The following is a 27,415-nucleotide window of genomic DNA, read 5'->3' on the forward strand; positions in this document are numbered from 1 at the left end:
CCTTTACTAATAAATAAGATCTGGTGCCATAGGTATTCACCCCCTTTACTAATAAATAAGATCTGGTGCCATAGGTATTCACCCCCTTTACTAATAAATAAGATCTGGTGCCATAGGTATTCACCCCCTTTACTAATAAATATGATCTGGTGCCATAGGTATTCACCCCCTTTACTAATAAATAAGATCTGGTGCCATAGGTATTCACCCCCTTTACTAATAAATAAGATCTGGTGCCATAGGTATTCACACCCTTTACTAATAAATAAGATCTGGTGCCATAGGTATTCACCCCCTTTACTAATAAATCAGATCTGGTGCCATAGGTATTCACCCCTTTACTAATAAATAATATCTGGTGCCATAGGTATTCACACCCTTTACTAATAAATAAGATCTGGTGCCATAGGTATTCACCCCCTTTACTAATAAATAAGATCTGGTGCCATAGGTATTCACACCCTTTACTAATAAATAAGATCTGGTGCCATAGGTATTCACCCCCTTTACTAATAAATAAGATCTGGTGCCATAGGTATTCACACCCTTTACTAATAAATAAGATCTGGTGCCATAGGTATTCACCCCCTTTACTAATAAATCAGATCTGGTGCCATAGGTATTCACCCCTTTACTAATAAATAAGATCTGGTGCCATAGGTATTCACACCCTTTACTAATAAATAAGATCTGGTGCCATAGGTATTCACCCCCTTTACTAATAAATAAGATCTGGTGCCATAGGTATTTACCCCCTTTACTAATAAATAAGATCTGGTGCCATAGGTATTCACACCCTTTACTAATAAATAAGATCTGGTGCCATAGGTATTCACCCCCTTTACTAATAAATCAGATCTGGTGCCATAGGTATTCACCCCCTTTACTAATAAATAAGATCTGGTGCAATAGGTATTCACCCCCTTTACTAATAAATAAGATCTGGTGCCATAGGTATTCACCCCCTTTACTAATAAATAAGATCTGCTGCCATAGGTATTCACCCCCTTTACTAATAAATAAGATCTGGTGCCATAGGTATTCACCCCCTTTACTAATAAATCCGATCTGGTGCCATAGGTATTCACCCCCTTTACTAATAAATAAGATCTGGTGCCATAGGTATTCACCCCCTTTACTAATAAATAAGATCTGGTGCCATAGGTATTCACCCCCTTTACTAATAAATAAGATCTGGTGCCATAGGTATTCACCCCATTTACTTATAAATAAGATCTGGTGCCATAGGTATTTGCCCCCTTTACTAATAAATCAGATCTGGTGCCATAGGTATTCACACCCTTTACTAATAAATAAGATCTGGTGCCATAGGTATTCGCCCCCTTTACTAATAAATAAGATCTGGTGCCATAGGTATTCACCCCCTTTACTAATAAATAAGATCTGGTGCCATAGGTATTCACCCCCTTTACTAATAAATAAGATCTGGTGCCATAGGTATTCACCCCCTTTACTAATAAATAAGATCTGGTGCCATAGGTATTCACCCCCTTTACTAATAAATAAGATCTGGTGCCATAGGTATTCACCCCCTTTACTAATAAATAAGATCTGGTGCCATAGGTATTCACCCCCTTTACTAATAAATACGATCTGGTGCCATAGGTATTCACCCCCTTTACTAATAAATAAGATCTGGTGCCATAGGTATTCACCCCCTTTACTAATAAATCAGATCTGGTGCCATAGGTATTCACCCCCTTTACTAATAAATCAGATCTGGTGCCATAGGTATTCGCCCCCTTTACTAATAAATAAGATCTGGTGCCATAGGTATTCACCCCCTTTCCTAATAAATAAGATCTGGTGCCATAGGTATTCACCCCCTTTACTAATAAATATGATCTGGTGCCATAGGTATTCACCCCCTTTACTAATAAATAAGATCTGGTGCCATAGGTATTCACCCCCTTTACTAATAAATAAGATCTGGTGCCATAGGTATTCACCCCCTTTACTAATAAATCAGATCAGGTGCCATAGGTATTCACCCCCTTTACTAATAAATCAGATCTGGTGCCATAGGTATTCACACCCTTTACTAATAAATAAGATCTGGTGCCATAGGTATTCACCCCCTTTACTAATAAATAAGATCTGGTGCCATAGGTATTCACCCCCTTTACTAATAAATAAGATCTGGTGCCATAGGTATTCACACCCTTTACTAATAAATAAGATCTGGTGCCATAGGTATTCACCCCCTTTACTAATAAATCAGATCTGGTGCCATAGGTATTCACCCCCTTTACTAATAAATAAGATCTGGTGCCATAGGTATTCACACCCTTTACTAATAAATAAGATCTGGTGCCATAGGTATTCACCCCCTTTACTAATAAATAAGATCTGGTGCCATAGGTATTCACCCCCTTTACTAATAAATAAGATCTGGTGCCATAGGTATTCACACCCTTTACTAATAAATAAGATCTGGTGCCATAGGTATTCACCCCCTTTACTAATAAATCAGATCTGGTGCCATAGGTATTCACCCCCTTTACTAATAAATCAGATCTGGTGCCATAGGTATTCACCCCCTTTACTAATAAATAAGATCTGGTGCCATAGGTATTCACCCCCTTTACTAACAAATAAGATCTGGTGCCATAGGTATTCACCCCCTTTACTAATAAATAAGATCTGCTGCCATAGGTATTCACCCCCTTTACTAATAAATAAGATCTGGTGCCATAGGTATTCACCCCCTTTACTAATAAATCCGATCTGGTGCCATAGGTATTCACCCCCTTTACTAATAAATAAGATCTGGTGCCATAGGTATTCACCCCCTTTACTAATAAATAAGATCTGGTGCCATAGGTATTCACCCCATTTACTTATAAATAAGATCTGGTGCCATAGTTATTTGCCCCCTTTACTAATAAATCAGATCTGGTGCCATAGGTATTCACCCCCTTTACTAATAAATCAGATCTGGTGCCATAGGTATTCACCCCCTTTACTAATAAATAAGATCTGGTGCCATAGGTATTCACCCCCTTTACTAATAAATAAGATCTGGTGCCATAGGTATTCACCCCCTTTACTAATAAATAAGATCTGGTGCCATAGGTATTCACCCCCTTTACTAATAAATAAGATCTGGTGCCATAGGTATTCACCCCCTTTACTAATAAATCAGATCAGGTGCCATAGGTATTCACCCCCTTTACTAATAAATCAGATCTGGTGCCATAGGTATTCACACCCTTTACTAATAAATAAGATCTGGTGCCATAGGTATTCACCCCCTTTACTAATAAATAAGATCTGGTGCCATAGGTATTCACCCCCTTTACTAATAAATAAGATCTGGTGCCATAGGTATTCACACCCTTTACTAATAAATAAGATCTGGTGCCATAGGTATTCACCCCCTTTACTAATAAATCAGATCTGGTGCCATAGGTATTCACCCCCTTTACTAATAAATAAGATCTGGTGCCATAGGTATTCACACCCTTTACTAATAAATAAGATCTGGTGCCATAGGTATTCACCCCCTTTACTAATAAATAAGATCTGGTGCCATAGGTATTCACCCCCTTTACTAATAAATAAGATCTGGTGCCATAGGTATTCACACCCTTTACTAATAAATAAGATCTGGTGCCATAGGTATTCACCCCCTTTACTAATAAATCAGATCTGGTGCCATAGGTATTCACCCCCTTTACTAATAAATCAGATCTGGTGCCATAGGTATTCACCCCCTTTACTAATAAATAAGATCTGGTGCCATAGGTATTCACCCCCTTTACTAACAAATAAGATCTGGTGCCATAGGTATTCACCCCCTTTACTAATAAATAAGATCTGCTGCCATAGGTATTCACCCCCTTTACTAATAAATAAGATCTGGTGCCATAGGTATTCACCCCCTTTACTAATAAATCCGATCTGGTGCCATAGGTATTCACCCCCTTTACTAATAAATAAGATCTGGTGCCATAGGTATTCACCCCCTTTACTAATAAATAAGATCTGGTGCCATAGGTATTCACCCCATTTACTTATAAATAAGATCTGGTGCCATAGTTATTTGCCCCCTTTACTAATAAATCAGATCTGGTGCCATAGGTATTCACCCCCTTTACTAATAAATCAGATCTGGTGCCATAGGTATTCACCCCCTTTACTAATAAATAAGATCTGGTGCCATAGGTATTCACCCCCTTTACTAATAAATAAGATCTGGTGCCATAGGTATTCACCCCCTTTACTAATAAATAAGATCTGGTGCCATAGGTATTCACCCCCTTTACTAATAAATAAGATCTGGTGCCATAGGTATTCACCCCCTTTACTAATAAATAAGATCTGGTGCCATAGGTATTCACCCCCTTTACTAATAAATAAGATCTGGTGCCATAGGTATTCACCCCCTTTACTAATAAATACGATCTGGTGCCATAGGTATTCACCCCCTTTACTAATAAATAAGATCTGGTGCCATAGGTATTCGCCCCCTTTACTAATAAATCAGATCTGGTGCCATAGGTATTCACCCCCTTTACTAATAAATCAGATCTGGTGCCATAGGTATTCGCCCCCTTTACTAATAAATAAGATCTGGTGCCATAGGTATTCACCCCCTTTCCTAATAAATAAGATCTGGTGCCATAGGTATTCACCCCCTTTACTAATAAATAAGATCTGGTGCCATAGGTATTCGCCCCCTTTACTAATAAATAAAATCTGGTGCCATAGGTATTCACCCCCTTTACTAATAAATCAGATCTGGTGCCATAGGTATTCGCCCCCTTTACTAATAAATAAGATCTGGTTCCATAGGTATTCACCCCCTTTCCTAATAAATAAGATCTGGTGCCATAGGTATTCACCCCCTTTCCTAATAAATATGATCTGGTGCCATAGGTATTCACCCCCTTTACTAATAAATAAGATCTGGTGCCATAGGTATTCACCCCCTTTACTAATAAATAAGATCTGGTGCCATAGGTATTCACCCCCTTTACTAATAAATAAGATCTGGTGCCATAGGTATTCACCCCCTTTACTAATAAATCAGATCTGGTGCCATAGGTATTCACCCCCTTTCCTAATAAATAAGATCTGGTGCCATAGGTATTTACCCCCTTTACTAATAAATCAGATCTGGTGCCATAGGTATTCACCCCCTTTACTAATAAATAAGATCTGGTGCCATAGGTATTCACCCCCTTTACTAATAAATAAGATCTGGTGCCATAGGTATTCACCCCCTTTACTAATAAATAAGATCTGGTGCCATAGGTATTCACCCCATTTACTAATAAATAATATCTGGTGCCATAGGTATTCACCCCCTTTACTAATAAATACGATCTGGTGCCATAGGTATTCACTCCCTTTACTAATAAATAAGATCTGGTGCCATAGGTATTCACACCCTTTACTAATAAATCAGATCTGGTGCCATAGGTATTCACCCCCTTTACTAATAAATAAGATCTGGTGCCATAGGTATTCACCCCCTTTACTAATAAATAAGATCTGGTGCCATAGGTATTCACCCCCTTTCCTAATAAATAAGATCTGGTGCCATAGGTATTTACCCCCTTTACTAATAAATCAGATCTGGTGCCATAGGTATTCACCCCCTTTACTAATAAATAAGATCTGGTGCCATAGGTATTCACCCCCTTTACTAATAAATAAGATCTGGTGCCATAGGTATTCACCCCCTTTCCTAATAAATAAGATCTGGTGCCATAGGTATTCACCCCCTTTACTAATAAATAAGATCTGGTGCCATAGGTATTCACCCCTTTACTAATAAATAAGATCTGGTGTCATAGGTATTCACCCCCTTTACTAATAAATACGATCTGGTGCCATAGGTATTCGCCCCCTTTACTAATAAATCAGATCTGGTGCCATAGGTATTCACCCCCTTTACTAATAAATAAGATCTGGTGCCATAGGTATTCACCCCCTTTACTAATAAATAAGATCTGGTGCCATAGGTATTCACACCCTTTACTAATAAATAAGATCTGGTGCCATAGGTATTCACCCCCTTTACTAATAAATAAGATCTGGTGCCATAGGTATTCACCCCCTTTACTAATAAATAAGATATGGTGCCATAGGTATTCGCCCCCTTTACTAATAAATAAGATCTGGTGCCATAGGTATTCACCCCCTTTACTAATAAATAAGATCTGGTGCCATAGGTATTCACCCCTTTGCTATGAATAAATAAGATCTGGTGCCATAGGTATTCGCCCCCTTTACTAATAAATAAGATCTGGTGCCATAGGTATTCACCCCCTTTACTAATAAATAAGATCTGGTGCCATAGGTATTCACCCCCTTTCCTAATAAATCAGATCTGGTGCCATAGGTATTCACCCCCTTTACTAATAAATAAGATCTGGTGCCATAGGTATTTACCCCCTTTACTAATAAATCAGATCTGGTGCCATAGGTATTCACCCCCTTTACTAATAAATAAGATCTGGTGCCATAGGTATTCACCCCCTTTACTAATAAATAAGATCTGGTGCCATAGGTATTCACCCCCTTTCCTAATAAATAAGATCTGGTGCCATAGGTATTCACCCCCTTTACTAATAAATAAGATCTGGTGCCATAGGTATTCACCCCTTTACTAATAAATAAGATCTGGTGTCATAGGTATTCACCCCCTTTACTAATAAATACGATCTGGTGCCATAGGTATTCACCCCCTTTACTAATAAATCAGATCTGGTGCCATAGGTATTCACCCCCTTTACTAATAAATAAGATCTGGTGCCATAGGTATTCACCCCCTTTACTAATAAATAAGATCTGGTGCCATAGGTATTCACCCCCTTTACTAATAAATACGATCTGGTGCCATAGGTATTCACCCCCTTTACTAATAAATAAGATCTGGTGCCATAGGTATTCACCCCCTTTACTAATAAATAAGATCTGGTGCCATAGGTATTCACCCCCTTTACTAATAAATAAGATCTGGTGCCATAGGTATTCACCCCCTTTACTAATAAATAAGATCTGGTGCCATAGGTATTCACCCCCTTTACTAATAAATAAGATCTGGTGCCATAGCTATTCACCCCCTTTCCTAATAAATAAGATCTGGTGCCATAGGTATTCACCCCCTTTACTAATAAATCAGATCTGGTGCCATAGGTATTCACCCCCTTTACTAATAAATAAGATCTGGTGCCATAGGTATTCACCCCATTTACTAATAAATAATATCTGGTGCCATAGGTATTCACCCCCTTTACTAATAAATACGATCTGGTGCCATAGGTATTCACTCCCTTTACTAATAAATAAGATCTGGTGCCATAGGTATTCACCCCATTTACTAATAAATAATATCTGGTGCCATAGGTATTCACCCCCTTTACTAATAAATACGATCTGGTGCCATAGGTATTCACTCCCTTTACTAATAAATAAGATCTGGTGCCATAGGTATTCACACCCTTTACTAATAAATCAGATCTGGTGCCATAGGTATTCACCCCCTTTACTAATAAATAAGATCTGGTGCCATAGGTATTCACCCCCTTTACTAATAAATCAGATCTGGTGCCATAGGTATTCACCCCCTTTCCTAATAAATAAGATCTGGTGCCATAGGTATTTACCCCCTTTACTAATAAATCAGATCTGGTGCCATAGGTATTCACCCCCTTTACTAATAAATAAGATCTGGTGCCATAGGTATTCACCCCCTTTACTAATAAATAAGATCTGGTGCCATAGGTATTCACCCCCTTTCCTAATAAATAAGATCTGGTGCCATAGGTATTCACCCCCTTTACTAATAAATAAGATCTGGTGCCATAGGTATTCACCCCTTTACTAATAAATAAGATCTGGTGTCATAGGTATTCACCCCCTTTACTAATAAATACGATCTGGTGCCATAGGTATTCACCCCCTTTACTAATAAATCAGATCTGGTGCCATAGGTATTCACGCCCTTTACTAATAAATAAGATCTGGTGCCATAGGTATTCACCCCCTTTACTAATAAATAAGATCTGGTGCCATAGGTATTCACCCCCTTTACTAATAAATAAGATCTGGTGCCATAGGTATTCACCCCCTTTACTAATAAATAAGATCTGGTGCCATAGGTATTCACCCCCTTTACTAATAAATAAGATATGGTGCCATAGGTATTCGCCCCCTTTACTAATAAATAAGATCTGGTGCCATAGGTATTCACCCCCTTTCCTAATAAATAAGATCTGGTGCCATAGGTATTCACCCCTTTGCTATGAATAAATAAGATCTGGTGCCATAGGTATTCGCCCCCTTTACTAATAAATAAGATCTGGTGCCATAGGTATTCACCCCCTTTACTAATAAATAAGATCTGGTGCCATAGGTATTCACCCCCTTTCCTAATAAATCAGATCTGGTGCCATAGGTATTCACCCCCTTTACTAATAAATAAGATCTGGTGCCATAGGTATTTACCCCCTTTACTAATAAATCAGATCTGGTGCCATAGGTATTCACCCCCTTTACTAATAAATAAGATCTGGTGCCATAGGTATTCACCCCCTTTACTAATAAATAAGATCTGGTGCCATAGGTATTCACCCCCTTTCCTAATAAATAAGATCTGGTGCCATAGGTATTCACCCCCTTTACTAATAAATAAGATCTGGTGCCATAGGTATTCACCCCTTTACTAATAAATAAGATCTGGTGTCATAGGTATTCACCCCCTTTACTAATAAATACGATCTGGTGCCATAGGTATTCACCCCCTTTACTAATAAATACGATCTGGTGCCATAGGTATTCACCCCCTTTACTAATAAATAAGATCTGGTGCCATAGGTATTCACCCCCTTTACTAATAAATAAGATCTGGTGCCATAGGTATTCACCCCTTTACTAATAAATAAGATCTGGTGCCATAGGTATTCACCCCCTTTACTAATAAATAAGATCTGGTGCCATAGGTATTCACCCCCTTTACTAATAAATACGATCTGGTGCCATAGGTATTCACCCCCTTTACTAATAAATAAGATCTGGTGCCATAGGTATTCACCCCCTTTACTAATAAATAAGATCTGGTGCCATAGGTATTCACCCCCTTTACTAATAAATAAGATCTGGTGCCATAGGTATTCACCCCCTTTACTAATAAATAAGATATGGTGCCATAGGTATTCACCCCCTTTCCTAATAAATAAGATCTGGTGCCATAGGTATTCACCCCTTTGCTATGAATAAATAAGATCTGGTGCCATAGGTATTCGCCCCCTTTACTAATAAATAAGATCTGGTGCCATAGGTATTCACCCCCTTTACTAATAAATAAGATCTGGTGCCATAGGTATTCACCCCCTTTACTAATAAATCAGATCTGGTGCCATAGGTATTCACCCCCTTTCCTAATAAATAAGATCTGGTGCCATAGGTATTTACCCCCTTTACTAATAAATCAGATCTGGTGCCATAGGTATTCACCCCCTTTACTAATAAATAAGATCTGGTGCCATAGGTATTCACCCCCTTTACTAATAAATAAGATCTGGTGCCATAGGTATTCACCCCCTTTCCTAATAAATAAGATCTGGTGCCATAGGTATTCACCCCCTTTACTAATAAATAAGATCTGGTGCCATAGGTATTCACCCCTTTACTAATAAATAAGATCTGGTGTCATAGGTATTCACCCCCTTTACTAATAAATACGATCTGGTGCCATAGGTATTCACCCCCTTTACTAATAAATCAGATCTGGTGCCATAGGTATTCACCCCCTTTACTAATAAATAAGATCTGGTGCCATAGGTATTCACCCCCTTTACTAATAAATAAGATCTGGTGCCATAGGTATTCACCCCCTTTACTAATAAATAAGATATGGTGCCATAGGTATTCGCCCCCTTTACTAATAAATAAGATCTGGTGCCATAGGTATTCACCCCTTTGCTATGAATAAATAAGATCTGGTGCCATAGGTATTCACCCCCTTTCCTAATAAATAAGATCTGGTGCCATAGGTATTCACCCCTTTGCTATGAATAAATAAGATCTGGTGCAGCCAATCACCTTAAGAAGTCACATAACTAGTTAAATAAAGTCCACCTGAGAGCAATCTAAGTGTCACATGATCTCAGTATGTATATAGCTGTTCTGAAAGGCCCCAGAGTCTGCAACACCACTAAGTAAGTGGCACTATGAAGACCAAGGAGCTCTCCAAACAGGTCAGGGACAAAGTTGTGGAGAAGTACAGATCAGGGTTGAGTTATAAAAAAAGATCCAAAACTTTGACAATCCCACAGAGCACCATTACATCCATTATTTAAAAAATTGAAAGAATATGGCACCACAACAAACCTGCCAAGAGAGGGCCGCGCACCAAAACTCACGGACCAGGCAAGGAGAGCATTAATCAGAGAGGCAAAAAAGAGACCAAAGATAACCCTGAAGGAGCTGCAAAGCTCCACAGCGGAGATTGGAGTATCTGTCCATAGGACCACTTTAAGCCGTACACTCCACAGAGCTGGGCTTTACAGAAGAGTGGCCAGACAAAAGCCATTGCTTAAAGAAAAAAATAAGTAAGCACGTTTGTTGTTCGCCAAAAGGCATGTGGGAGACTCCCCAAACATATGGAAGAAGGTACTCTGGTCAGATGAGACTAAAATTTAGCTTTTTGGCCTTCAAGGAAAATGCTATGTCTGGCGCAAACCCAACACCTCTCATCACCCCGAGAACACCATCCCCACAATGAAACATGGTGGTGGCAGCATCATGCTGTGGGGATGTTTTTCATCGGCAGGGAGTGGGAAACTGGTCAGAATTGAAGGAATGGTGGATGGCACTAAATACAGGGAAATTCTTGAGGGAAACACGTTTCAGTCTTCCAGAGATTTGAGTCTGGGACGGAGGTTCACCTTCCAGCACGACAATGACCCCAAGCATACTGCTGAACCAACACTTGAGTGGTTTAAGGGGAAACATTTAAATGTCTTGGAATAGCCTAGTCAAAGCCCAGACCTCAGTCCAGTTGAGAATCTGTGGTATCACTTAAAGATGTACACCAGCAGAACCCATCCAGCTTGAAGGAGCTGGAGCAGTTATCCCTTGAAGAAAGAGCAAAAGTCCCAGTGGCTAGATGTGCCAAGCTTACAGAGACATACCCCAAGAGACTTGCAGCTGTAATTGCTGCATAAGATGGCTCTACAAAGTATTGCCTTTGGGGGGTGAATAGTTATGCACGCTCAAGTTTTCTGTTTTAAAAAATCGTATTTCTTGTTTGTTTCACATTAAAACATATGTTGTATCTTCGAAGTGGTAGGCATGTTGTGTAAATCAAATGATACAAACCCCCCCTAAAAAAAATCAATTTTAATTCCAGGTTGTAAGGCAACGAAATAGTAAAAATGCCAAGGGGGGTGAATACTTTCGCAAGCCACTGTGCAATAATATCATCACTCTTTGCTCTCTAAGACAAGTTATTGGTAAAACAGCTGTTTCTGTAGCACATAATCCCATTTTGCTGAGTGTCTTACCTTTTGCTCTGACATCCGGTTCATTCCAGGGTTGTACTCCGTGGAAGCCGCTGTAGCGTAGGGACTGTTGAACACCCTGGGAGGACTCTCAAAACCTCCCACCTAGACAACAGACAGAAACAGTACATTGATAAAAACACATAAATAAAAACATGAACATTCTAAAAAATGTTGTCTTTTGTAATAACATTACGGTCAATTCCAATATGGATTTTTAATATTGATATTATTGTAAAGCCTGTTGTACACCAGTAGGTGGCGCTGCATCATAAAGCCCAGGTCTAAGGTGGGTCACACCATGTTCCTACAGTACAGCAGTTGGAGCAGACAGACAGTTGCTGATCTGCTTAAGTCTACAGGCAGCATCTGGTGCTGATCAGTTTAGATAGAGTGGGTGGACAACATGTCGTTCCCTTGGCCCCCATTCCCCCATCTCGGCCCCTGGTGGTCCTTGGCAGAACTGGCCACTGAAGGCCCAAGCCCCAGCCCTAATACTGTCCCTCGGGCCATGTCTGATTCTCCTGGCCCCTAGCAGTACTGGCCACAACCACCACCCCTGAATGAATCCCCTGGCCCCTGCAGGCCCAAGCACCAGACCTGTTATTGGTCCCCAGCCCTGTGTGATTCCCCTGTCCCCAGTACCAGCCCTAAGTGACCCCTAGCCCCCCCCCCCCCCCCCCCCCCCCCCGGGCCTTCACCCTGTCTGACATGGTGTCCCAGTCTCGAGAGGCAAGCGATTCCAGGGACCCGCGGAAGTTTGGCCCGAATCTGGAGCTAGCGCTGTCCAAACGGGAACTGTTCCTGGGTTCTCTCCCGTTCCCGTTCTCTCTCGCAGACGTTCCGTTCGTATCCCTGGATCCGTTCCTAATCGTGTCTCCATCCAGGAACAGCTGATATTTGGGGTTCTGGCGGACTTTGACAGGATTGGAGGGCTCGTTCTCAGACGGGGGACTTTCAGGCTGCTTGTTGGGATCAAAGTCTGATTCCTGGAGGAGAATAATATATTAAATGTATGGCTGGAGGGATGGAGGGAGAGTGGTGAGAGAGAGAAAGGGGGAAGTGAGAGAGAGAGAAAAAGAAAGGGGGAAGAGAGAGAGAGAGAAAAAGAAAGGGGGAAGAGAGAGAGAGAGAGAGAGAGAGAGAGAGCACGAGAGAGCGCGGGGGGTAGAGAGAGAGAGAGAGAGAGAGAGAGAGGGAAGAAAGAGAGACAGAGAGAGAGGGAAGAAAGAGAGAGAGAGAAAGACAGAGAGAGAGGGAAGAAAGAGAGAGAGAGGGGGGGTAGAGAGAGGAAGAAAGAGAGAGAGAGAGGGACGAATATAGAGAGAGGGGGGTAGAGAGAGGAAGAGAGAGAGGGAAGAAAGAGAGAGAGAGAGAGAGAGACAGAGAGAGGAAGAGAGAGAGAGAGAGAGAGAGAGAGCGAGAGAGAGACAGAGAGAGGAGCACTGCACAGGGAGCGTTTGAAGGTGCCTTATGTTAAGCTGCGAGATCTGAGATCGTATCATGTGCAAATCAACCAGTGAATTACGCTGAACAGACATGCAAGGCTGTGATGTGAACATCAGTGTGGCATCATCCTACAGCAGACTGGTAACAACATCATTAACAGCCGACAGCTTCTCACACAGAAAAGCAGAAGCCACTGAATAAGCCTGCTGTGGTTAGGAACAAGCCATTAGTTTGAGTCGGTACATTGGGGTTAGATGCACATGCAATCATTTATTGACTGCTTTCGTCGACACGTGGACAGAATTTTGCGGATGCAATATTGTGTTGATTGCTGTTGTTGTAGACAGACAGACAGACAGACAGACAGACCATGCTGTGTGATCTTCATGCAGATCTTCATCCTGTCCCTATAATGTAGCCTAGCAGTCTACTTACCCATTCTGTCTCTGTCCCTGGCTCTGTCCCCTGTCTCTGTCCCTGGCTCTGTCCCCGTCTCTGTCCCCGTCTCTTTCCCCTGTCTCTGTCCCCGTCTCTTTCCCCTGTCTCTGTCCCTGGCTCTGTCCCCGTCTCTGTCCCCTGGCTCTGTCCCCTGTCCCTGTCCCTGGCTCTGTCCCCTGTCTCTGTCCCCTGTCTCTGTTCCCTGGCTCTGTCCCCTGTCTCTGTCCCTGGCTCTGTCCCCTGTCTCTGTCTCTGTCCCCTGTCCTCTGTCCCCTGTCTCTGTCCCTGTCTCTGTCTCTGTCCCCTGTCTCTGTCCCTGTCTCTGTCCCCTCTCTCTCTGTCCCCTGTCTCTGTCTCTGTCCCCGTCTCTGTCCCCTGTCTCTGTTCCCTGGCTCTGTCTCTGTCCCCGTCTCTGTCCCCTGTCTCTGTTCCCTGGCTCTGTCCCCTGTCCTCTGTCTCTGTCTCTGTCCCTGTCTCTCTCTCTGTCCCCTGTCTCTCTCTCTGTCCCCTGTCTCTGTCTCTGTCTCTGTCCCCTGTCTCTGTCCCCTGTCTCTGTCCCTGTCTCTGTCTCTGTCTCTGTCCCTGTCTCTGTCTCTGTCCCCTGTCTCTCTCTCTGTCCCCTGTCTCTCTGTCTCTGTCTCTGTCTCTGTCTCTGTCCCCTGTCTCTGTATCTGTCTCTGTCTCTGTCCCTGGCTCTGTCTCTGTCCCTGGCTCTTCTGGGAGTGACTGTCTGAAGTAGTGCTGGGGTGAGAGGAGAATGTCTTCAGCCCCCTCAAGCTGGGTTGGACTGGGTTGGACTGGGTGGAACTCCCTGTGTGGAGTGGACAGGGAATGCCTGGGTTGGACTGGGACTGGGAGGTGGACTTGATCACTGTCTTCTCAGTCTCTGATTGGCCAGTCCTGGCTGTGGACATCCTGACTGGGCTCTGGGTCTGTACTGTGGTACTACTGGGAGTGTTTTGGGTTGGACAGGGAGCTCTGATTGGCCAGTCCTGGCTGTAGACATCTTGATTGGCCGGCTCTTTGACACTCCCAGAGTGGGTCACTAGGAGTTAGACAACGTCTCTCTGGTTGTGGCCGGTTCCTGTTCACTGAACTCCTGCCTTCCTCTGCAGTCGTGCTAGAGGCAGGATACTCCCCATGTCTCTTTAACAGCAGTGGTTTCGTCACAGGGGCTCCGTGGTGAGCTTTCCGCTCGGTACAGATCTAGGATCAGCTTCCCACTGCCCCCAATCCTAACCGTAACCCCAAATAAACTGATCCAAGATCAGCGTCAAGTCTCTTAGGGGCAACTTGAACCCTACTCTCACAGTGGGACAGAGGGTTGAGCTTGGCATGTAACGATGATGTCTGTCTGAAACCTTTACTCTGGATCAGACTCTTGTTGTTTTCATTAGCTGTTACATTTCATACATCTTCCTTTCTAAAGGTTAGCAGCGGAAAGAGTAAAGCCCGCTTGCTTTTATAACACAATATCCTGTCCGCAAATTCACAGCTGGAATAGGGGAAATACTAACTGATTCCATAGAAGACAAATACACAAGAAAATGCCCTCTTGTGGTGAGACAGGAGTCAACCATTAGCTAGTATCTGATCCATTACAGAAAAGGCCCTGCTGTGGTGAGACAGGAGTCAACCATTAGCTAGTATCTGATCCATTACAGAAAAGGCCCTGCTGTGGTGAGACAGGAGTCAACCATTAGCTAGTATCTGATCCATTACAGAAAAGGCCCTGCTGTGGTGAGACAGGAGTCAACCATTAGCTAGTATCTGATCCAGAAGAGGACTGGCCATGCTGTGGTGAGACAGGAGTCAACCATTAGCTAGTATCTGATCCAGAAGAGGACTGGCCATGCTGTGGTGAGACAGGAGTCAACCTTTAGCTAGTATCTGATCCATTACAGAAAAGGCCCTGCTGTGGTGAGACAGGAGTCAACCATTAGCTAGTATCTGATCCATTACAGAAAAGGCCCTGCTGTAGACTGTCTCTCTCCATCACCCTTCATTCTGAGTCAGTCACCAGAGGCCGTATACCTCCAGTAGACTATGCTGAGGACACAATCATGTGGAAGTCTGAAGTTAATGTGCATGGTAGTTTGTCTAATATAATCACATTGTGTTTTTGCCGTGCTTAGGGGGATTAGAGAGTAGAACAGGATCACATTATATAAACTGTGTGTGTGTGTGTGTGTGTGTGTGTGTGTGTGTGTGTGTGTGTGTGTGTGTAATTAACGAGATGAGCTGTGGTGTTGATGTGTTGAGTTGAACCCAGGCGTATGAAATGAAACGGGCATCAACACTCTGCGAGGGTTTCAACACAGAGCGGAGGACACACACACACACACACACACACACACACACACACACACTTCACAAAATGGTGTTCCCGTTTCCCAAAACCCATAGCAGTGAAATTTTTTTGTTTTTTACATTTGACATTTAGCCAATGAGTTACTTAGTTTAACCAACTGTCAATTAACAATAAAATAGGCACAATCACATTACACTAATGCTAACCCTAATTCTACTTATGCAAATGAAGTGGCCAGTGTCCAGCAGCTGCTTTGGCTTGGGACCATGAGGCCTAGCCACTCATCCTGGGTCTCGCCCGGTGTCCTGCATGCTAGCACACACCATAGACTTCCAGTCATTGCGCTATGCGCTAGTTAGCAACTTCTATCAAACTGCACGCAGAGACCTTAAAATGGTATCGTGGAGTTCACCTGACTCTGGGGAAGTAGATGAAGAGACCCGTTACCCCCCAAAATCACAAAGTATCACTTTAAACTGCCTTTGATTTTTAAAGGAGTTTTTGTTGTTGCCGTGGGAATGAGGAAAGCCACGGTTGAGTTAGGGAGTTGTGTTCCTATGAAACTCTGTATGTGTTAATCTATACGGTAATACTATCTAGTCAATTCAGGAAGTAAACTGAAATGAGGAAAATTGGAATTTCAGACTACTCCCTGTATTGACTAGATGGAAGTAGACTTTACCCTGATGGGGACTGAATATCGGTTGGTCTCACAAACTAGATGGATCATATTCACTGGTATGAAAGAGGACACCTTGTGTTACGACGATGAAATTCTGCTTGATAATCCAACAGACTATTCAGTCATTCAGTCTGCTTCTTCCACCATTCGCATTGATAAACCTACCCCCCCCCCCCCTCCCCCCACCCCCAACCCCTCTCTTTAGGCTTAGACTAAAGGTTATTTACAATACAACGATTACAATTCATATAAAAAACAATACACTAAACATCTGTAAAGAACCACCCTGTCCCAGAACTGTTTGGACCCATTCGGAGATACACTTGGTAGTCTGTTCTGAACCTGTTTGTGTTGTTTCCTGTGTGCATTAGAGCCTGAGTATCTTTTTTAAAATTATTATATTTATACTGTGCATTAATTGTAATTTTTGTTGTTGTTGTCACATACTCGTTTTTTTTCTCCAGAGATTGAGGGGGAGAGATTCTCAGAATATTTATTTGTTATGGCTGCGGACAGGTCGAGGTTATCGGGACGGTAACCTATTAAAACCAGTCTTAAATGATTGGATAATAAAAGTAGGCTGTGATGACGAGAGGATAAAACTATTGACTAAAAATGTGTTTTCTGTTTATACAGTTTTGATTCACAAGGGCAAGTCCAAGGCAGGTTCATTTGCATACAGGGAGGGGCCAGAGACTCTGGTCACAATATGGACGCAGTGGACAGATAAGAGACACGTCAGCTGATTGGATGACGACAACCACATGTTAAACATCCACTGCCTTATTGGCACACGTGTTTTTCTGTTGCTCATTACAACAACAACAACAACAACAACAAATGAGATTTCAGTCTTGTAGGTGTGTTTCCTGACCGATTCCACATTAGGTTTATGATGATTGCCCTCCCCCCCTAGCCTATTTCACTTCCTCAAAATCCGCAGAATTAATATAAGATAACTCAAGAAATCGATAAAAAAATAAATATATATGTTTTAGTTGAGCAGTTTGACGTTTAACTAAGGTGTTTGGTGCAGTATTTTGTCCAGTACGACAAATGTGTGACGTGTTGCCTTAGGGTCTGTCTCACTGTCTGGGCAGGTCTGTCTCACTGTCTGTGCAGGTCTGTCTCACTGTCTGTGCAGGTCTGTCTCACTGTCTGTGCAGGTCTTTCTCACTGTCTGGGCAGGTCTGTCTCACTGTCTGTGCAGGTCTGTCTCACTGTCTGGGCAGGTCTGTCTCACTGTCTGTGCAGGTCTGTCTCACTGTCTGTGCAGGTCTGTCTCACTGTCTGGGCAGGTCTGTCTCACTGTCTGTGCAGGTCTGTCTCACTGTCTGGGCAGGTCTGTCTCACTGTCTGTGCAGGTCTGTCTCACTGTCTGTGCAGGTCTTTCTCACTGTCTGGGCAGGTCTGTCTCACTGTCTGTGCAGGTCTGTCTCACTGTCTGGACAGGTCTGTCTCACTGTCTGTGCAGGTCTGTCCCACTGCCTGTGCAGGTCTGTCTCACTGTCTGTGCAGGTCTGTCTCACTGTCTGGACAGGTCTGTCTCACTGTCTGTGCAGGTCTGTCCCACTGCCTGTGCAGGTCTGTCTCACTGTCTGTGCAGGTCTGTCTCACTGTCTGTGCAGGTCTGTCTCACTGTCTGTGCAGGTCTTTCTCACTGTCTGGACAGGTCTGTCTCACTGTCTGTGCAGGTCTTTCTCACTGTCTGGACAGGTCTGTCTCACTGTCTGTGCAGGTCTGTCTCACTGTCTGGGCAGGTCTGTCTCACTGTCTGTGCAGGTCTGTCTCACTGTCTGTGCAGGTCTGTCTCACTGTCTGTGCAGGTCTTTCTCACTGTCTGGGCAGGTCTGTCTCACTGTCTGTGCAGGTCTGTCTCACTGTCTGGACAGGTCTGTCTCACTGTCTGTGCAGGTCTGTCTCACTGTCTGTGCAGGTCTGTCTCACTGTCTGGGCAGGTCTGTCTCACTGTCTGTGCAGGTCTGTCTCACTGTCTGGGCAGGTCTGTCTCACTGTCTGTGCAGGTCTGTCTCACTGTCTGGGCAGGTCTGTCTCACTGTCTGGGCAGGTCTGTCTCACTGTCTGTGCAGGTCTGTCTCACTGTCTGTGCAGGTCTGTCTCACTGTCTGTGCAGGTCTGTCTCACTGTCTGTGCAGGTCTGTCTCACTGTCTGTGCAGGTCTGTCTCACTGTCTGGGCAGGTCTGTCTCACTGTCTGGGCAGGTCTGTCTCACTGTCTGGGCAGGTCTGTCTCACTGTCTGTGCAGGTCTGTCTCACTGTCTGTGCAGGTCTGTCTCACTGTCTGTGCAGGTCTGTTTTTTTTTATTTTTTTTTTATTTCACCTTTATTTAACCAGGTAGGCTAGTTGAGAACAAGTTCTCATTTGCAACTGCGACCTGGCCAAGATAAGGCATAGCAGTGTGAACAGACAACACAGAGTTACACATGGAGTAAACAATTAACAAGTCAATAACACAGTAGAAAAAAGGGGAGTCTATATATACATTGTGTGCAAAAGGCATGAGAAGGTAGGCAAATAATTACAATTATGCAGATTAACACTGGAGTGATAAATGATCAGATGGTTATGTACAGGTAGAGATTGGTGTGCAAAAGAGCAGAAAAATAAAAATAAATAAATAAAAACAGTATGGGGATGAGGTAGGTGAAAATGGGTGGGCTATTTACCAATAGACTATGTACAGCTGCAGCGATCGGTTAGCTGCTCGGATAGCAGATGTTTGAAGTTGGTGAGGGAGATAAAAGTCTCCAACTTCAGCGATTTTTGCAATTCGTTCCAGTCACAGGCAGCAGAGAACTGGAACGAAAGGCGGCCAAATGAGGTGTTGGCTTTAGGGATGATCAGTGAGATACACCTGCTGGAGCGCGTGCTACGGATGGGTGTTGCCATCGTAACCAGTGAACTGAGATAAGGCGGAGCTTTACCTAGCATGGACTTGTAGATGACCTGGAGTCAGTGGGTCTGGCGACGAATATGTAGCGAGGGCCAGCCGACTAGAGCATACAAGTCGCAGTGGTGGGTGGTATAAGGTGCTTTAGTGACAAAACGGATGGCACTGTGATAAACTGCATCCAGTTTGCTGAGTAGAGTGTTGGAAGCAATTTTGTAGATGACGTCGCCGAAGTCGAGGATCGGTAGGATAGTCAGTTTTACTAGGGTAAGTTTGGCGGCGTGAGTGAAGGAGGCTTTGTTGCGGAATAGAAAGCCGACTCTTGATTTGATTTTCGATTGGAGATGTTTGATATGGGTCTGGAAGGAGAGTTTAGAGTCTAGCCAGACACCTAGGTACTTATAGATGTCCACATATTCAAGGTCGGAACCATCCAGGGTGGTGATGCTGGTCAGGCGTGCGGGTGCAGGCAGCGAACGGTTGAAAAGCATGCATTTGGTTTTACTAGCGTTTAAGAGCAGTTGGAGGCCACGGAAGGAGTGCTGTATGGCATTGAAGCTCGTTTGAAGGTTAGATAGCACAGTGTCCAAGGACGGGCCGGAAGTATATAGAATGGTGTCGTCTGCGTAGAGGTGGATCAGGGAATCGCCCGCAGCATGAGAAACATCATTGATATATACAGAGAAAAGAGTCGGCCCGAGAATTGAACCCTGTGGCACCCCCATAGAGACTGCCAGAGGACCGGACAGCATGCCCTCCGATTTGACACACTGAACTCTGTCTGCAAAGTAATTGGTAAACCAGGCAAGGCAGTCATCCGAAAAACCGAGGCTACTGAGTCTGCCGATAAGAATACGGTGATTGACAGAGTCGAAAGCCTTGGCAAGGTCTATGAAGACGGCTGCACAGTACTGTCTTTTATCGATGGCGGTTATGATATCGTTTAGTACCTTGAGCGTGGCTGAGGTACACCCGTGACCGGCTCGGAAACCAGATTGCACAGCGGAGAAGGTACGGTGGGATTCAAGATGGTCAGTGACCTGTTTGTTGACTTGGCTTTCGAAGACCTTAGATAGGCAGGGCAGGATGGATATAGGTCTGTAACAGTTTGGGTCCAGGGTGTCGCCCCCTTTGAAGAGGGGGATGACTGCGGCAGCTTTCCAATCCTTGGGGATCTCAGACGATATGAAAGAGAGGTTGAACAGGCTGGTAATAGGGGTTGCGACAATGGCGGCGGATAGTTTCAGGAATAGAGGGTCCAGATTGTCCAGCCCAGCTGATTTGTACGGGTCCAGGTTTTGCAGCTCTTTCAGGACATCTGCTATCTGGATTTGGGTAAAGGAGAACCTGGAGAGGCTTGGGCGAGTAGCTGCGGGGGGGGGGGGGGCTGTTGTCCGAGGTTGGAGTAGCCAGGCGGAAGGCATGGCCAGCCGTTGAGAAATGCTTGTTGAAGTTTTCGATAATCATGGATTTATCGGTGGTGACCATGTTACCTAGTCTCAGTGCAGTGGGCAGCTGGGAGGAGGTGCTCTTGTTCTCCATGGACTTCACAGTGTCCCAGAACTTTTTGGAGTTGGAGCTACAGGATGCAAACTTCTGCCTGAAGAAGTTGGCTTTAGCTTTCCTGACTGACTGTGTGTATTGGTTCCTGACTTCCCTGAACAGTTGCATATCGCGGGGACTATTCGATGTTAGCGCAGTCCGCCACAGGATGTTTTTGTGCTGGTCGAGGGCAGTCAGGTCTGGAGTGAACCAGGGGCTATATCTGTTCTTAGTTCTGCATTTTTTGAACGGAGCATGCTTATCTAAAATGGTGAGGAAGTTACTTTTAAAGAAAGACCAGGCATCCTCAACTGACGGGATGAGGTCAATGTCCTTCCAGGATACCCGGGCCAGGTCGATTAGAAAGGCCTGCTCACAGAAGTGTTTTAGGGAGCGTTTGACAGTGATGAGGGGTGGTCGTTTGACTGCGGCTCCGTAGCGGATACAGGCAATGAGGCAGTGATCGCTGAGATCCTGGTTGTAGACAGCGGAGGTGTATTTGGAGGGCCAGTTGGTCAGGATGACGTCAATGAGGGTGCCCTTGTTTACAGAGTTAGGGTTGTACCTGGTGGGTTCCTTGATGATTTGAGTGAGATTGAGGGCATCTAGCTTAGATTGTAGGACTGCCGGGGTGTTAAGCATATCCCAGTTTAGGTCACCTAACAGAACAAACTCTGAAGCTAGATGGGGGGCGATCAATTCACAAATGGTGTCCAGGGCACAGCTGGGAGCTGAGGGGGGTCGGTAGCAGGCGGCAACAGTGAGAGACTTATTTCTGGAGAGAGTAATTTTCAAAATTAGTAGTTCGAACTGTTTGGGTATGGACCTGGAGAGTATGACATTACTTTGCAGGCTATCTCTGCAGTAGACTGCAACTCCTCCCCCTTTGGCAGTTCTATCTTGACGGAAGATGTTATAGTTGGGTATGGAAATCTCAGAATTTTTGGTGGCCTTCCTGAGCCAGGATTCAGACACGGCAAGGACATCAGGGTTAGCAGAGTGTGCTAGAGCAGTGAGTAAGACACACTTAGGGAGGAGGCTTCTGATGTTGACATGCATGAAACCAAGGCTTTTTCGATCACAGAAGTCAACAAATGAGGGTGCCTGGGGACATGCAGGGCCTGGGTTTACCTCCACATCACCCGCGGAACAGAGAAGGAGTAGTATGAGGGTGCGGCTGAAGGCTATCAAAACTGGTCGCCTAGGGCGTTGGGGACAGAGAATAAGAGGAGCAGGTTTCTGGGCATGGTAGAATATATTCAGGGCATAATGCGCAAACAGGGGTATGGTGGGGTGCGGGTACAGCGGAGGTAAGCCCAGGCACTGGGTGATGTGCAGGTCTGTCTCACTGTCTGTGCAGGTCTGTCTCACTGTCTGTGCAGGTCTGTCTCACTGTCTGGGCAGGTCTGTCTCACTGTCTGTGCAGGTCTGTCTCACTGTCTGTGCAGGTCTGTCTCACTGTCTGTGCAGGTCTGTCTCACTGTCTGTGCAGGTCTGTCTCACTGCCTGTGCAGGTCTGTCTCACTGTCTGTGCTATTGGATAGAGATCACTGCAGCTGTTCACCCCATGTTAGTGGGGAAATGGATTTTTTCCAGATAAAAACCCACTCCTTTTGTTTAACCTTTATTTAACTAGGCAAATCAGTTAAGAACAAATTCTTATTTACAATGACAGCCTACCTGGGAAACAGTGGGTTAACTGCCTTTATTTAACTAGGCAAGTCAGTTAAGAACAAATTCTTATTTACAATGACAACCTACCTGGGAAACAGTGGGTTAACTACCTTTATTTAACTAGGCAAATCAGTTAAGAACAAATTCTTATTTACAATGACGGCCTACCTGGGAAACAGTGGGTTAACTACCTTTATTTAACTAGGCAAATCAGTTAAGAACAAATTCTTATTTACAATGACGGCCTACCTGGGAAACAGTGGGTTAACTACCTTTATTTAACTAGGCAAGTCAGTTAAGAACAAATTCTTATTTACAATGACGGCCTACCTGGGAAACAGTGGGTTAACTACCTTTATTTAACTAGGCAAGTCAGTTAAGAACAAATTCTTATTTACAATGACGGCCTACCTGGGAAACAGTGGGTTAACTACCTTTATTTAACTAGGCAAGTCAGTTAAGAACAAATTCTTATTTACAATGACGGCCTACCTGGGAAACAGTGGGTTAACTACCTTAATTTAACGAGGCAAATCAGTTAAGAATAAATTATTATTTACAATGACGGCCTACCTGGGAAACAGTGGGTTAACTGCCTTTATTTAACTAGGCAAATCAGTTAAGAATAAATTATTATTTACAATGACGGCCTACCTGGGAAACAGTGGGTTAACTGCCTTTATTTAACTAGGCAAATCAGTTAAGAATAAATTATTATTTACAATGACGGCCTACCTGGGAAACAGTGGGTTAACTACCTTTATTTAACTAGGCAAATCAGTTAAGAACAAATTATTATTTACAATGACGGCCTACCTGGGAAACAGTGGGTTAACTGCCTTTATTTAACTAGGCAAATCAGTTAAGAACAAATTATTATTTACAATGACGGCCTACCTGGGAAACAGTGGGTTAACTGCCTTTATTTAACTAGGCAAGTCAGTTAAGAACAAATTCTTATTTACAATGACGGCCTACCTGGGAAACAGTGGGTTAACTGCCTTTATTTAACTAGGCAAGTCAGTTAAGAACACATTCTTATTTACAATGACGGCCTACCTGGGAAACAGTGGGTTAACTACCTTAATTTAACGAGGCAAATCAGTTAAGAACAAATTATTATTTACAATGACGGCCTACCTGGGAAACAGTGGGTTAACTGCCTTTATTTAACGAGGCAAGTCAGTTAACAACAAATTCTTCTTTACAATGACGGCCTACCTGGGAAACAGTGGGTTAACTGCCTTTATTTAACTAGGCAAGTCAGTTAAGAACAAATTCTTATTTACAATGACGGCCTACCTGGGAAACAGTGGGTTAACTACCTTTATTTAACTAGGCAAGTCAGTTAACAACAAATTCTTATTTACAATGACGGCCTACCTGGGAAACAGTGGGTTAACTGCCTTTATTTAACGAGGCAAGTCAGTTAAGAACAAATTCTTATTTACAATGACGGCCTACCTGGGAAACAGTGGGTTAACTGCCTTTATTTAACGAGGCAAGTCAGTTAAGAACAAATTCTTATTTACAATGACGGCCTACCTGGGAAACAGTGGGTTAACTGCCTTTATTTAACTAGGCAAATCAGTTAAGAACAAATTCTTATTTACAATGACGGCCTACCTGGGAAACAGTGGGTTAACTACCTTTATTTAACTAGGCAAGTCAGTTAACAACAAATTCTTATTTACAATGACGGCCTACCTGGGAAACAGTGGGTTAACTACCTTAATTTAACGAGGCAAATCAGTTAAGAATAAATTATTATTTACAATGACGGCCTACCTGGGAAACAGTGGGTTAACTGCCTTTATTTAACTAGGCAAATCAGTTAAGAATAAATTATTATTTACAATGACGGCCTACCTGGGAAACAGTGGGTTAACTGCCTTTATTTAACTAGGCAAATCAGTTAAGAATAAATTATTATTTACAATGACGGCCTACCTGGGAAACAGTGGGTTAACTACCTTTATTTAACTAGGCAAATCAGTTAAGAACAAATTATTATTTACAATGACGGCCTACCTGGGAAACAGTGGGTTAACTGCCTTTATTTAACTAGGCAAGTCAGTTAAGAACACATTCTTATTTACAATGACGGCCTACCTGGGAAACAGTGGGTTAACTACCTTAATTTAACGAGGCAAATCAGTTAAGAATAAATTATTATTTACAATGACGGCCTACCTGGGAAACAGTGGGTTAACTACCTTAATTTAACGAGGCAAATCAGTTAAGAACAAATTCTTATTTACAATGACGGCCTACCTGGGAAACAGTGGGTTAACTGCCTTTATTTCTGTAGGCAAGTCAGTTAAGAACAAATTCTTATTTACAATGACGGCCTACCTGGGAAACAGTGGGTTAACTGCCTTTATTTAACTAGGCAAGTCAGTTAAGAACAAATTCTTATTTACAATGACGGCCTACCTGGGAAACAGTGGGTTAACTACCTTTATTTAACGAGGCAAGTCAGTTAAGAACAAATTCTTATTTACAATGACGGCCTACCTGGGAAACAGTGGGTTAACTGCCTTTATTTAACGAGGCAAGTCAGTTAACAACAAATTCTTCTTTACAATGACGGCCTACCTGGGAAACAGTGGGTTAACTGCCTTTATTTAACTAGGCAAGTCAGTTAAGAACAAATTCTTATTTACAATGACGGCCTACCTGGGAAACAGTGGGTTAACTACCTTTATTTAACTAGGCAAGTCAGTTAACAACAAATTCTTATTTACAATGACGGCCTACCTGGGAAACAGTGGGTTAACTGCCTTTATTTAACGAGGCAAGTCAGTTAAGAACAAATTCTTATTTACAATGACGGCCTACCTGGGAAACAGTGGGTTAACTGCCTTTATTTAACGAGGCAAGTCAGTTAAGAACAAATTCTTATTTACAATGACGGCCTACCTGGGAAACAGTGGGTTAACTGCCTTTATTTAACTAGGCAAATCAGTTAAGAACAAATTCTTATTTACAATGACGGCCTACCTGGGAAACAGTGGGTTAACTACCTTTATTTAACTAGGCAAGTCAGTTAACAACAAATTCTTATTTACAATGACGGCCTACCTGGGAAACAGTGGGTTAACTACCTTAATTTAACGAGGCAAATCAGTTAAGAATAAATTATTATTTACAATGACGGCCTACCTGGGAAACAGTGGGTTAACTGCCTTTATTTAACTAGGCAAATCAGTTAAGAATAAATTATTATTTACAATGACGGCCTACCTGGGAAACAGTGGGTTAACTGCCTTTATTTAACTAGGCAAATCAGTTAAGAATAAATTATTATTTACAATGACGGCCTACCTGGGAAACAGTGGGTTAACTACCTTTATTTAACTAGGCAAATCAGTTAAGAACAAATTATTATTTACAATGACGGCCTACCTGGGAAACAGTGGGTTAACTGCCTTTATTTAACTAGGCAAATCAGTTAAGAACAAATTATTATTTACAATGACGGCCTACCTGGGAAACAGTGGGTTAACTGCCTTTATTTAACTAGGCAAGTCAGTTAAGAACAAATTCTTATTTACAATGACGGCCTACCTGGGAAACAGTGGGTTAACTGCCTTTATTTAACTAGGCAAGTCAGTTAAGAACACATTCTTATTTACAATGACGGCCTACCTGGGAAACAGTGGGTTAACTACCTTAATTTAACGAGGCAAATCAGTTAAGAATAAATTATTATTTACAATGACGGCCTACCTGGGAAACAGTGGGTTAACTACCTTAATTTAACGAGGCAAATCAGTTAAGAACAAATTCTTATTTACAATGACGGCCTACCTGGGAAACAGTGGGTTAACTGCCTTTATTTCTCTAGGCAAGTCAGTTAAGAACAAATTCTTATTTACAATGACGGCCTACCTGGGAAACAGTGGGTTAACTGCCTTTATTTAACTAGGCAAGTCAGTTAAGAACAAATTCTTATTTACAATGACGGCCTACCTGGGAAACAGTGGGTTAACTACCTTTATTTAACGAGGCAAGTCAGTTAAGAACAAATTCTTATTTACAATGACGGCCTACCTGGGAAACAGTGGGTTAACTGCCTTTATTTAACGAGGCAAGTCAGTTAACAACAAATTCTTCTTTACAATGACGGCCTACCTGGGAAACAGTGGGTTAACTGCCTTTATTTAACTAGGCAAGTCAGTTAAGAACAAATTCTTATTTACAATGACGGCCTACCTGGGAAACAGTGGGTTAACTACCTTTATTTAACTAGGCAAGTCAGTTAACAACAAATTCTTATTTACAATGACGGCCTACCTGGGAAACAGTGGGTTAACTGCCTTTATTTAACGAGGCAAGTCAGTTAAGAACAAATTCTTATTTACAATGACGGCCTACCTGGGAAACAGTGGGTTAACTGCCTTTATTTAACGAGGCAAGTCAGTTAAGAACAAATTCTTATTTACAATGACGGCCTACCTGGGAAACAGTGGGTTAACTGCCTTTATTTAACTAGGCAAATCAGTTAAGAACAAATTCTTATTTACAATGACGGCCTACCTGGGAAACAGTGGGTTAACTACCTTTATTTAACTAGGCAAGTCAGTTAACAACAAATTCTTATTTACAATGACGGCCTACCTGGGAAACAGTGGGTTAACTGCCTTTATTTAACGAGGCAAGTCAGTTAAGAACAAATTCTTATTTACAATGACGGCCTACCTGGGAAACAGTGGGTTAACTGCCTTTATTTAACGGGGCAAGTCAGTTAACAACAAATTCTTCTTTACAATGACGGCCTACCCCCCCCCCCCCAGCCAAACCTGGATGACGCTGGGCCAATTGTGCACCTCCCAATCACGGACGGTTGTGATTCAGCCTGGAATCG

The 27,415-nt window shown here is 42.9% G+C and overlaps 1 protein-coding gene across 4 annotated transcripts in view; it reads right to left on the reverse strand.

The window, feature by feature from the left end:
* The window catches only part of LOC110524934 (uncharacterized), a 112,650-nt gene that overhangs the window by 24,567 nt on the left and 60,668 nt on the right, over positions 1–27,415 (reverse strand). For 2 of the 4 annotated variants that reach the window (XM_090233607.1, XM_090233608.1), the window contains exons 5-6: positions 12,239–12,526; positions 11,541–11,642 (exon numbers count right to left, since the gene is read on the reverse strand). In XM_090233607.1, coding sequence (XP_090089733.1) covers positions 11,541–11,642; positions 12,239–12,526 — 390 coding nt within the window. The remainder of the gene's footprint in view (positions 1–11,540; positions 11,643–12,238; positions 12,527–27,415) is intronic. The other 2 variants (XM_090233610.1, XM_090233609.1) reach the window with 1 other exon arrangement.

This window comes from Oncorhynchus mykiss, chromosome 5 (genome assembly GCF_057628025.1).
Source record: "Oncorhynchus mykiss isolate SJ-2025 chromosome 5, ASM5762802v1, whole genome shotgun sequence".
Classification (NCBI taxonomy): domain Eukaryota; kingdom Metazoa; phylum Chordata; class Actinopteri; order Salmoniformes; family Salmonidae; genus Oncorhynchus; species Oncorhynchus mykiss.